The sequence below is a fragment of the Dermacentor andersoni genome, chromosome 8, assembly GCF_023375885.2.
Source record: "Dermacentor andersoni chromosome 8, qqDerAnde1_hic_scaffold, whole genome shotgun sequence".
Classification (NCBI taxonomy): Eukaryota; Metazoa; Arthropoda; class Arachnida; order Ixodida; family Ixodidae; genus Dermacentor; species Dermacentor andersoni.
Window position 1 is genome coordinate 63892179 of NC_092821.1, and position 13789 is coordinate 63905967.

General features: G+C 44.9%; 1 protein-coding gene across 1 annotated transcript in view; it reads right to left on the bottom strand.

Moving 5' to 3' along the window:
- LOC126538912 (N-fatty-acyl-amino acid synthase/hydrolase PM20D1-like) overlaps positions 1–13789 on the bottom strand; it is a 98191-nt gene that overhangs the window by 56657 nt on the left and 27745 nt on the right. Inside the window, exons 5-6 of the mRNA XM_050185610.3 lie at positions 10691–10810; positions 8493–8568 (exon numbers count right to left, since the gene is read on the bottom strand). Coding sequence (XP_050041567.2) covers positions 8493–8568; positions 10691–10810 — 196 coding nt within the window. The remainder of the gene's footprint in view (positions 1–8492; positions 8569–10690; positions 10811–13789) is intronic.

Genomic DNA, 13789 nt, shown 5'->3' on the forward strand with positions numbered 1-13789 from the left:
AACTTAGTGGTTTGACGCAGCGCATATTCAGATATGGATATGATCACTTGATAGTAAAGTCGAACCCACTTATAATATTCAAGTGGCACAAAAATTCCGTTGTTATAGTAGATACTTGTTTTAACCGGGTTGCATGGAAAAAGAATCAGAATGGGTGATGGCGTAGCTGTTCCAAGAAAATTATAATGGCGGGGAGGCCAGTTCTCCTCCCCACCACCTTGGTCCAGCTTCTGACTGTGTTGACTCGTTTAACTGTTTAACTCTGCTTCCTGTGTGCTCTGATCGCATGTTGTTAACAAGCTGCCGCTGTCGGCGTTCAAGAATTGCACAGAGGGGTCACGGGTGGCAAGTTATATAGGTGCTCCGCCGAGGCATCACTTTGGTGGCCCCAGAAGGCACCTTTTAAAAGATGCGGGAAGGCTGATGCGACAGCACCTCAGCTTGAGGAATCCAGAAGAAAGGCTGGGACGTGATCAGCATAAGCCTCTTGCCACGTACTTCCCAGTGGCTTGCATGAGAAAACCACATGTCCGTCAGCCTTGCTTGCTTTACGCGAAGCTTGCCAACATCCTTCTTTAAGGCATCCAGGTGCTCCATGTAGTGAAGCGGAAGGTCCCTCGTGAAAACGAGCCCATAAGGGACTGAATCACCTACAGGACCTCCCGCGGGAACAATGTTGAGGCAGCCTGCCCATTTGCGTCATCCCTGCCGTCGTCGCCATCGCTATCCGATGCAAGCACGTTCACGATGATCACCTCATCGGCTAGAAGCACTTAGTTTCCAAATCTATAGCCATGCACTTTCTTTTCACCGGCTCATATGAGGGCCCAGCGAGCAACCTGGGAGCAGCGCAGTTGGCATGGTCCATTCGTGTTCAGAGGGGAGGAATGGTGACGGGAGAGATGTGCGCGAGGCTGGCAGCACGCGGCGGCCATTGGGGTGGTGGGCAATCGTGCATCGGCTCACAACTAACTTTTTCTTTTTTTGTTTTCAAGGATTCTGCATTCCATTACCTTTCAGCAGGGACACCCAGCAGCCAGACTTCATCGTTATAACCGATAATGTGGCATGGTGACATTGTAGTAAGCAGGTTATTTTCCCATAGAAAACATACAAGAGTTGACGGTGCCGGAACTTTTCATTGTTATAACTGATACATTGTTAAAACTGGTATTGTTACATGTGGGTTCAACTGTAATCATCCACTTGATAGTGGAGAGGAAGAGAAAGAAGTACCCAGGGCTCCTCAATGCTCTGAGCCTCTCGCTGTTATGTAGTTTTTTACGGTTTTGCTGGTTTCGTGAATGCACTTTCATCAAGAATGAGCAAGCAGACACTCGCATGACCACCCGAACAAGGTCAGCTGTCTACTTCATTGCTCACGTTTGGACGACATGCCTTTGGCAGCTCAGGCCAGCTCCATTGCTGGAAGAGCTCAACGCCTGAAGCCATGGACTGTGACAACGAATACACCACAGCCACGGACCATGGTACGAATAAGAAGATGCGCCAGATGTCAAGCAAGCAGGTTCCATCTAACCAGAGTAAGCAGCAATCTTTCATGGTTTCTTAGGTGCCGTTTACAGCGTCGCACCACCTGAACAGTTTTTAACAGAATATTTTTGAAGTGTGGCCCCTGAGCAAATCAACAAATTCCAGATCAACTCTCGAAAAAACATCCTGAAGGTAGATGCAAAATATTGAACTATAGTTAACAGAAGACTATTCCGACATGAAACGGAATTCCCATCCATCCCTTTATTAATTACGGGAAGGCGTCAATGACTGGTGTAATTTCTGATGTCGACCTTGAAATCAAAACACGGACCTCACTAATCTGTTGAGTTGATCGGTGCACATTCGTGAGATTCACCGCTTGGGGAAGACCCAGTACCTCAAACTAGTATTTGCTTCGTCGACTTTGCCACGTCTGTCAAAGTGGGGTACGTGATACACCGCGTCCGACCATGTGCCGAGAGGTCTATGCAATGTCAGAAGCGTCTCAAGACAGGCCACGTAAATGCTGTGTGCCGAAATCAAGTGACCTGGTTGTGGTGGGCAGCATAATACCGCCCACTGTGAGGCACCTTCATTGACATGTCCCAACTGTCCTGGCTCTCACCAAGCAACGTCGAAGGACTGCCTGAAGGCGCAACAGGAAGTTTGTATTCTCCGAAAAATGCCAAGAGACAAATCTTCCCATAGAGAAGCTGCTCAATCGGTTCGCTGAGACAGACAATGCTCGCGTAAGAAGTGCCACCCAGTGACTTCAGAAGACCCGCATTGCGGGGCGCAGGGGCCAGGAAAACCTCTGCCTGTGCCAGCACCAAAGACCGTAACTGAGCCTACTGCAAATTTGTGGTCGCTGAGAACAGGCGGCAAACAATCGTCGCCCCTGGGTGGCACAAACACGGGGTGGCCTTTGCTGCCCTGTAGACCCACTGGCACAACGCCCTGCCGTAGTGTTCCTCTACGTCGAGGAGTGGGTGCTAAGGCTAGTAAAGCCGATGACCCCATAGGAAAGCAAGGAGCCAAAAAGAACGACAAGGAAAGCATTGAAGAAATGTTGAAGTACCTGCTAGAATCAATGCGTGCGATTCTCTGTAGTCGGCAGACTACGGCCGCTAAAAGCACCATGCATGTCCTCAATGTACTGGAGCCGCTTATCGCTGCTCTTTACCTAACTTAAACACTTTTCTGGGCACCTGTACCGCTCACACAGGAGAAGCCCACACACAAGCTTCTTCGTTGCACGTTTTTGCCAAGTTTCAATTACATTGCTGACTCAAGCCATGCTGCCGGATAGTGAATGACACTTCTGAAATTTCTTGGATTTGTTGATAACCATGATAATGCCGAACTTGCCTTTGTTGTGCATCCCTCTTCTATCATCACCCCTCATCCAGTGTGTACGTCCCCTCCCCCTGTGCAGAGTAGCAGGCTAGAACACGTTAGCTCAGGCCAACCTCTCTGCCATCCCTGAAATAGGTTCTCTCTCTCTTTAATTGATAGTAATGAGCAACTTTGGTTTTCTGCAAGACAGTACAATGGTCTGGGAGCGCTTCAGGCATGAATCAAGAGTGCTGCAGTTAACGCATGAAATGCCAGTCAATGGCGAAATACAGTTTTTAGATGTCCATTTGAAGTTTGAAAACAAACGTGTTTGCTGGACGTACCATCCAAGATCTGAAAAAATAATTCTTCCATTTAATTCAGGCCATTCGAAGAGAGTAATAAAGAAATATGGCCTTTTTGTGTCTTATGTCCTCGGTTAAGAAATCTTGTGCACGTCACGCACAAGATAGCGTTTTCACACATAAACGCATTTAGAACAGGCTGGATTTCCTTACAGTGCTGTTACTGCTGTATGTGAAAAGCTGCTTTAAAAAATAAGAAAGCAGGTGAATTTTTTGCCAAATGATAAAAGAAAGCATAGAAATAAAAAAACATTTCGCTGTCGTTCTGTACGTGCACAAAATCGCACGTGGTCTTATGAACGTTGGTATGAGATATGGAGCTAACGTGCTGTTTTCCTCAAGCCATAGATTACAATACATCTGTTTGTTAATTGACAAGTGCGCATCGAAATTAGCTGGCAAAAGAGGGCCTTGCCCGGTTCGTTACGTCAAGTAAGTTGTTCCCTGTGCAGTAGGCATCGTTTACAAATCATCCTTATCGTGCGAAAAACTTTACATAGGACAAACTGGTAGATGCATTAACATGAGATTAGGGCAACATTTCACACCTTTCAGAAGCACTCCTATTTTGCCTGTGGATTCACACTGCAACAAATGCAGCTGTACACCAGAATTCAGCAGTTGCTCGATTTTGTATGAAAGCACACACCAGACAACCCGTGAACTAACAAAGTCGTTTTTCATTAAGAAACACAAAAAAACATGCATCAACCAGGAATCACTAACGTTACATGACAAAGATTATTACTACATTGACAAGTTGTTTTAGACTGTTCATGCCAATCAAGATTATGTCACACCTGCTGTTTCTGTATCTTCCTAGGATGCTGCCTAATTGTCTGGCTTTGGTTTTTCTGCGGTCTTTGTTCTGTTTTCTTTACTTCTTTTCGTATGTGTATAAATTCAGGGTAGTACATACCAATAAAAATTCAGCTGTAAGGTAGCATTCATGTGAATTTCCTTCTTTGTCTCTTGTTCTTGCACAAAATTTTCGTAACCATGAATGATCTAAGCAGCATGCAGACCAGATGTATGAATAGGCCATAAGCAAACAAGACGGTTCAGAGGTAACGGTGCTGGCTTCTACTTTTGCCAAAATAATTTGTCTGCCAAAGAGATAGAGCAAGTGGAGCCACAGGATATACAATCAAATCCACTTATAACAATACTGGTTTTAACAATAGATCGGTTATAACCATGAGAAGATGCTATACTATCGACTGTTGTATGCTTTCTACGATGAAATAGCCCATTTACTACAATGCCCCCATGCCACATTATCAGTTATAATGATAAAATCTGGCTCCTGGGTAACCATGCCAAAGGTAATGAATTGCAAAATCCCCGAAAAGAAAAAAAGTCTCAGTGCCCTTCCACTCTGTGGAGAAGGATTTCCAGCGAAGCTGTGTATGTGGGCCCCTTAATGGCAAACTACAGCTCTGCTGCAGGTCGGCACGGTATTGCACTATCTTCGGGATTGGCCCACGTATGGGGAGAGCTTAGCGCCTGCTTCACCTCTGCCACGGGTCGGCCTGGCGTTGCACTATCTTCGGGATCAGCCCACGTATGGGAAGCACTTCTGTGAGCATAGCTATAGGGGCTTGTTGGTGCGGCATACCTCATTTTGTTCTTGCGCAAGCTGAATGACAAGGACAACAGAAAGGCACACTTGACACACACAGCACTTCACGCCTGTTTCACTTCTGCTGCGGGTCGGCCCGGCATTTCACCATCTTCGGGATTCGCCCACATAAGGGGATTGCATGATGCCTGCATCACCTCCACCGCCAGTCCCCCCAGCATTTAGCTATCTTCGGGATCGGCCCACGTATGGGGAGCTCTGTCCTTACACAGGGACACACGATCCTGGGGGAACTGGCCCTTAACAGCTTCGCTGTAATTTGCTGTCAAATAGCCAAAGTCCTTGTGTTAATTAATTGATTAAATAATTAATGACGACAAACGCGGGAGCAGTGGCACAAGCGCGTTTGTGCGGTAATGCCGAGGGACACCAACGAGCCAGCTGTGCAAGAAGACGACGACGCTGGAGCCAATCCTGCTGATGATAGTTTTGTGTTAACAGACGGTCATGATCCTGGAGGAATTAGCCTTTAACAGCTTCGCTATAAAAAAGAAAAAGAGAAAGTTGAGCCTCTGCACCATTTTTCGCCGCCTCAACAGCCACTGCATGCTGATTTTACAGCCTTCTCCGCATTGCAAGCCTCATGTGCCTCTCTCCTGTTGCCCTTCCGCCCCTCTGAACATAAACGGACCGTGCCAACTATGCTGACTGCTTTGCTCTTCCCCAGATTGCTCGCTGGTCCTTCATTCAGCGCAGTTCTTCTAATAGAATAGGTCGCTCATGCTCGTCTTTGTTGGGAGCATCGAAGTCGTTCATGGCCACGTGGCTTCTCAGCCTCGTTTGACTCGCCGCCGAAACTGAAGATGGCTGATGCGCCCGCTGATCGTCGGCAATGCACGACGTTGCCCGTGAAAAGAAAGCGCACTGCCATAGATTTGGAAACAAAGTGCTTCTAACTGATGAGTCGATTGTCGTGAACATGCTTGCATCAGATAGTGACAGTGATGACGGAAGTGAAGGCGCGGTAGGGCAGGCTACCTCAATGTTGTCCTCGCAGGTGGCCCTGCAGATGATTCAGTCCCTTTGGGTCTTCATTTTCATGAGGGATCTTTGGCTACACTACATGGAGCATCTGAATGCCTTGGAGAAGGATCTTAACAAGCTTCGTGTAAAGCTAGCAAGGTCGACAGATATGTGGTTTTCTCGTGCAAGCCAGTAAGATGTATGTAGCAAGATGCTTGTGGTGATCTCGCCCCAGCATTTCTTCTGGATTTCTCAAGCTGACGGGCTGATGCGGCAACCTTCTCGAATTTTTTAAAAGGTCCCTGTTGGAGCCACCAAAATGATCGCCTTGGCAGAGCTCGCACGTCTCTTGCCGCCCATGACCCCTCTGTGCAGTTAGTATAGCAGTGCCATTCTTGAACGACGACAGCCAGGGCTTGTTATGCACGATTGGAGCGTGCAGGAAGCAGAGTTAAACAGTCAAATAAGTGAACACAATCAGCAGCTGGACAGAGGAAGGTGGTGGGGAAGGGCACTGGTTTCCCCGCAATTAGTTTTCTCACAACAGCTCTGCCATCTGCCTATTCTAAATTTTTTTTTCATGCAACCCGGCTATAATAATTATGGCTTATAACAATTATTGGTTATAACAATGGAATTTTTGTGGCACTTGAATATTGTTATAAGTGCATTCGATTGTAGTGACAAATAGTGCATAGAAATACTTGAATCCATATCAGCTGTTTGGTGTTGGCAGACTGCATGGTTCAGGAGGTTACGGTGGCGGATGGTGATGCATACGAGACAACTGTTGTGGCCATCACCTTGAGGCCATTACCCTTTGCTTGAGGCCTACTTAGTATGCTCAGTGTATGTGCAGCATTAATAATTTATTTGAAACGTGTTTGAGGGCACTAAAGTCGGTGTGTGCAAGCGCCTTATCATGCAGAGGCAGAGGCTACAAGTACTCAGCTAAGTGAAGCGAACAGTGCTTAATTTCTTTCTAATCACACATGCAGCATACAGAACAACATGTTGAAAACTGTCAGCAATGGCTCATACCCCATGAGCAATGGCTCGTATCCCCGTGAGCAATGTCTCGTACCCCTGTGAGCAATGTCTCGTACCCCTGTGAGCAATGTCTCGTACCCTAGCGAGCAATGTCTTGTACCCTAGCGAGCAATGTCTCATACCCCTGTGAGCAATGTCTCATACCCCCGTGAGCAATGGCTCAAGCCCCCGTGAGCAATGGCTCATACCCCCGTGAGCAATGGCTCATACCCCCCTGAGCAATAGCTCATACCCCCGTGAGCAAGCAAAAAATGCAATGACTCGTAGTCCTGTAAGGTTCATGGCTACTCACTTTGCGTGAATTAGCTGCAATGACACTACCCCTGTAGTCATTGTGGGTCATTTTAATGTGAAGGTGTCAGTACCGAAAAGGGAGTGGTTTACGCGTTCCATGTTCCAGAAATATTCCTTTCGATACCACACTGATCCGGCCAAACCACCCACCCAGCAGCGTACATGCATCGATTTGATTATTGAAGAATGTGATGACAGTTGCGAGTGGAACAATGACCACCGGTCGAAACAATAAATGAGTGTGCATACTGTTCGTCACGATGACCACCCATTTAGACAATAAATAAGTTTGTACCTTTGTTCAAAATTATGTATCACCTCCGTGTCATGCGCTAAACAGCTTTGCTGGTCAAACACCTACACAGAGTGGAATGGCTCATTATTTTTTTCCCATTTTTTTATCAGTGTGACTTACCTTCATTACTACTTTCGTAACTTTATTGGCTATCGAAGGCCTGTTTGGTTTTCATTTATCAGGAATGCATTTTGAAAGGACATGCTTTTTTAATATGTCCTAGTAAGCTCTTAAAGGTCTTCTAAGCTCTTTAAGGTATACTGCGCAAACCTTCAATATTTTGATAGTTTATTTTGGTTTTTAAATGCATACATCACCATCATCAGCAGCCTGGCTAGGCCCACTGCAGGGCAAAGGCCTCTCCCATACTTCAACTATCCCGGTCATGTGCTAATTGTGGCCATGTTGTCCCTGCAAACTTCTTAATCTCATCCATCCACCTAACTTTCTGCCGCCCCCTGCTACGCTTTCCTTCTCTTGGAATCCAGTCTGTAACCCTTAATGACCACCGGTTATCTTCCCTCCTCGTTATATGCCCTGCCCATGCCCCATTTCTTTTTCTTGATTTCAACTAAGATGTCATTGCCTCGCGTTTGTGCCCTCACCCAATCTGCTCTCTTCTTACCCCTTAGTTGCAGCGATGGAATAGAGGTAGAGCATCCGCCTTGCGTGCAAGAGGACCGTGGTTCGAATCCCAGTGCCATGCAATTTTTCACCGGATTAAAAAAAAATCCATGTGTTGACAAAATTTCATAAACAGGCCTGGAGTGCGGCCTGATCCCAGTGACCAGAACCGGTAACGCACTCCCTCACCAGAGCAGGATTGGCCAGCCTGGTGCAGTACCTGGCCACAACCTCCTATATGAATACAACAATCCTATCAATGCATACATGTGTGCATAAATTCTAAAAAAAGGAAACAAAGATTGTTTGAAAGAGAGTGATGTGTTTCATTCTTCACTTCTATAGTTAGTGCTGCTCCAGCACTGATTGCCTGCGACTGATTTCTCATTTGAGCTTGCCAAAGTGTTAAATTTTGGCTAGAACCCACCTCTGGAGCCAGGGCAGTGAACATCTCGGCCACCATTGAGCGGCTCAGCTGGGCAGGCTGGCACCGGCCGTGGAAACTGCATGGGACAGGACGTTTCACTTAATTGAACCAAAACCCATGCAAGTAGGACTGGTTGGCCATCATCCTCATCTCTGACTTGCAGAACAAATGCCTTTTCTGAGACTCTGGCAATCAAAATGCCATTGATTGGGTACCAAGTGCAGGAGTTTGAATGTTACGCTGACTGGTACATTTTGTAAACAGCTGCAATTTACCAGCGCAGCATGGACAACTTTATGGTATGTGACTGAGCTTCATTTGATGGGAGCAACATTAAAGGTATAGCAATATCATATCCGCAGATATGGAAGCTTTAAAGCTTGTAAAAATTCCATGGTTTCAACACCGGAAAGGGGAGTGGGGAGGAATAGCACACATTTTTCTGAATGTTTGCCCTGAGGACACACATCTTGTGGGATACATGCACATGTTATTAATCGCGATTTAATGTTAGACAGAACACATAAGAAGCAGCAAGCTTGGAACAGTGCAAACTGATAGAAAAGATACCATTTTTAGATTGCAGTGGCCTTTTTCAGCAATTTCCTTGTTGGTAATTTTCGCCTGCTTCAAGAACTTATCTGAATGAGCCTCCTCTAAGCAGGTGCCCCCTCAGGTGTCTCTTTAAGATCACAAGACTTCTAAGTGTATGACTGGAGACCAACAAACAAAACGTTTTCATGAGCAAACTTTAACTGTTGTGATATGGTGGAACATTGTACTACGAAGCAATACTAGAGACAAGAACATTAAGAACTAGGACACACATGCTGTACTTCATGTGTGCCTAGTGTGCAAGTTTTTCACATCTATGTCTGTAGTACTGCTCCACAGCACAGTGTTCAAAATATGTACATAATAGCACTCGAAACTGAACCTGTAGACAACTGACGAGCTTGTATAAGTGAGAAACAACTGCTTTCAGTAAGTATAAGGTGCACCATGACAATGATAGCAATGAAACATGTGAACAGCACGCCACCAGAACAGCACGCCACCAGGTATGGTGCTCTGTTAGTTGAATCGAAGAAGTCTGACGCTATAGCGTTGCCCTTTGCTGTAAGAGATGAACTAGGTGGAACTGGCCAAATAATAATTATAGGCTGCCTGAAAGCAAACTACTCTCATTTATTGAAAAGAAATCGTTCAACACAAGTTATCTGTCCAGTGTGCTCGGTCAAAGACTGGTGCCTGTGCGTAGCAATCGCAGCTTTCATGCAACAAAATAGACAACTTTTAGCATAGCGTATAGCAGGAAACACAAAGAGTTAACATTGTGTGCTCCACACTGCGCACGCACTATACTTGAATCATGCTGGAGCTCTTAAGTACGTACGCTATTTTCTGGATTTAGCGTTCAATGCTAACGCACATAAGGGGAACCTTACGTAGGGCAACACGGCATCACTTCAAACCACCTGCTTCGGATCTATTGAGCCACTGGCCTGCCCTATTCGTCTCATTCGTTCCCCACTAGTGCTCGTATTTGCTTTCGATTTGTGTGACGGTGCTTCAACAGGGGCGTACTGGCGACACGTGAGCATTGTTTTCGACATACAATCTCAATTAGTGGCACAGTAGGCTTAACGAGAGTTTGCTCACGTTTGCTGTAGCCACGTCGAGATGGCGCCAAAGCCTGCATTTTGCTCATTCGCGCAGTTAAAAAAATACGGCCACAAGTCAAGCCAATGTGTCACGTTTTCTGCGGCAAAGCAATTAGTGTGACCAATGCTGCGGACACGATGCGTGTGCACTTTACGAATGAAAACAAGAGGAACTTCCTGAAGGAGGTGTTTGCCTTGAATTAATTCGCACAGGCGTCGAGATGGGTGCCATATACGTTTGCATTAGCGTTGCCCGCTCATGCTAATGGAAGCATTTTACGCTGTACTAAAGCTGTCTAACACAATTCCAAACAGTTCCCACTTGCATCGGTATCTCTTCCTCAAAACTAAAGTAATCATAAATTTTATAGGAGGATGCTCGCTTTGCAGCATGAGGTAGATGAATGACGGTAAACGATTATATTTCCAAGGCCTCCATCCAAGCTGAAATCATTCCCAAAATAGCACTGGTTTGGTGTTCCCGTTATTATCGACATATAGGTAAGACCCAACAGCCCAGCCTGATATCCTCACCCAGAGAGTGCCTTGGACAGCGTAACGATCGCATTGTTCACAGGTGGCGCTGCCGAGTGACCGCTGGTACCACGTGCAGACACCCTAGCCAAGATGGAGCCTTTCTCCGTCACTGCCACCCTGTGTCAAGAGAAGCATGGGGCTGTGTGGTAGGAGAATATTTATTTATATTGCTTTTATTTTCACATACATTATCTGAAAAGAAGGGGCTAAGGCAGATGCCTAACAAAGGCCCCCACTACCCCTACATTGCCAAGAGGAGAAAAGCAACAAGCACACAACGAAACAACACAGAAACATCAAGAACAGTAAAAAGTCAATGCAAATGGCAAATACAAAACATACAAGAAGCTAAAATTGTTCAGCCATATACACTTCACAAGACGAGTAACAGCATGTACCATATTCATTCGAATTTAAGACGAGGTTTTTCTCCAGGCTCCTTATCCTCGAAGTTACCCCATGCCTTATCTCAAATTTTGCCTTTAAATCTGGCTTCACAGCAGCGTGAGCTACGATGCCATGGAGCCACATAATAAAACGCAATTTGCACTGCCGTGGAGCCACACCTACAGGCTAAATTTACAAGTAACTCGCATTCCATGTGTTGAAGCCCCCTTCCCTCCAATTCCACAGTCACCATTTTGTGCTTTGGCTGTGTTAGTAGTTCAGTATTTCAGGCAGTCCCAACTGAGCCTGAATAGCGATTCAGCTACTTTCTTTCACCTTATATTAGTGTGCATACTTTAGTTCTTTAAAGGGACACTAAAGGCAAATACCAAGTCAACGTGGACTGTTTAAATACCATTCCAGAAACATCGCAACACTTGTTTCGTGCCAAGAAAAGACTTAGTTTACGAGAAAATTACATCCAAAGGTTCCGAATACCTTTTAAAAATTTAAATCTCCCGCCACCCATCTGCGGGAGTGGGGACGTTGCATACACCATCACCGCCCTTCGCTGCCATTGATGAGCAAAACTGCTCCCGACAGCCGGCGGCACCGAGCACAGACAGAGCGGTGGATTCGACGCTGCAGCTGCTTTTTGGTCAAGGGGCGTAGACCGTTCAGGCATCCCCGACATCACATGAAACTTGAATTCTTTGCTACTTGCAGTATGCACGAGTTTCGCAAGCCAACAAAACCAGCACAGCTCTATGCGATAACGAAACTGCTGAAATGTGAAAGCGTGGGTGACGCAGAGTCGAGCGAAAATGAAACCCTTCGACCACTCGTGTCATTGTCAAGGGTAGCTTCAATTAGTTCCTGTTATCTAAAATTGAATTAGAACTGGATATGTAGCATTTTATTTCATCTTCTAATACAACACAATGACGTTTTTTTGCAATGAGTAGTTAAGTACTAGTGACTGAATTTAACTGAGGAGTGCTTTCGTCATCGGACAACTGCTCGAATGTCGTGGGGGAGTCTCTAATCATGTCCTGCATTTACCTCAGTTTCTCGATTATTAAAGCCCTGTTCACGACAATATTCACACCTTAGAGATTCTCAAGCACTAATCTATCACTTTACCTTGACTTAATATTTGCCTTTAGTGTCCCTTTAACTGTATCCCTTAACTGCACCCTGGCCTTATAATCGTGACTGCATTATAATTAATTAAATATAATATATATAGTACCGCTTTCCCAATATCTCCTACCACAGCCATCAGAACCATACATGGCAGAGGGCTCCAAAACAAGCAGGGGTGCGCAAATGGTACAGTAAAGACTTTTAATTCAAAGTTGTGAAAACTGGTAAAAATATTGAAATAAGCAGTGTTTCGAGATAAGTCATGTGAACTTGTTGTGGGCCTCCCAATTTGGGAACTCTTTACTGTCGACGCCGTCAGCAGTCGATGCGTGTGGTACGAGACCGCGTGGAGTGGTGCCAGGTGACTTGATGCGAATTTTCTGCTTTTGTATGTCATGTAGATTGGTCTTTACGAACCAATGATAATTCACAGAAACCAGCTGCCCTAAAAGGAAAAAAAAAAAAAGTATTTTCTGGAAGAAAGACTGGAAAGCAATGCTTTCTAAGCAAAAGAAGATCACCATTAAGCATAGTATGGCCTACGATTAATCTGGAAACCCTATTAGTGTTTAGACTAACTTCACTACTTCTTCAGCTTCAGAGGAAATAAAGCACTTCAGTCTATTCGACAGACAGTTTATCGATAAAAAATATTTTACAGATCTTCCTATACGAACCGAGTTGTTATCTGTGCTGGCATACCAATTTGGTGTTCCCTTTAAAAAGAATAGAGCATACTATGCATCTCGATTCATAGGTAGCTAAGTTACTGATAGCTAGCAAGATCCCTGTTAAGTAATGTGATTAGCCTCCTGAACATTTGCAGTATACTGTGTTTTTTGCACAAAGTTTGCAAACATAAAGGTTGGTCAAAAGCGTGGCAGTTTGGGCGAGTTGGTGTGTCATGACTTTTTTAGGCTTGTAGCGCAGCTCAGAAAGAGCAAAAAGGAAGGTGGAAGGGGTTCTCCGTTCTGTTCTCCATTCCCTTTCTTTACCCCTTCCACCTTCCATTTTGCTCTTTCTGAGCTGCGCTACAAGCCTAAAAAATCATAAAGGTTGGTATTAAATTTTCGGATATTCTATTCAATATATGGCTTTTCTTTCCTGAGTCAATTCGAAATCTACTATTCGAAATTCGCACGCTCCTTGTCAATGCTGTGTCTGCGGAGATGAAATTTGTTGTACATTTGCTGCAATTTTATGTTTAACCCTTTGAGGGCAGATTTTTTTCTTAAGGAGTTACTATTTCAAAAAAAAAAAAAAAAAACACTGGAATTTTTCTAGGGTAACCATAAAGTGAGAAAAAAATATTTGTGTTGGTATATATATGTACTCTTCATTCATGAATAACAACAGTTACCAACAATAACAAATTTGATGCATTCTTCAAGGCTTTGAAAATGTGCACACGAGAATATTTTGCAAGACTCAAATGTTTCAGCTCTTACACAAATATGTACATCCATAGCGTAATCGAACTGTATAGGTGCGCGCACTCAGGAAAACTGTGTGGTTGTGTGCCCATCAAAAAAGCAAAATGTGTGACAAGCTTCCGCTAATCTT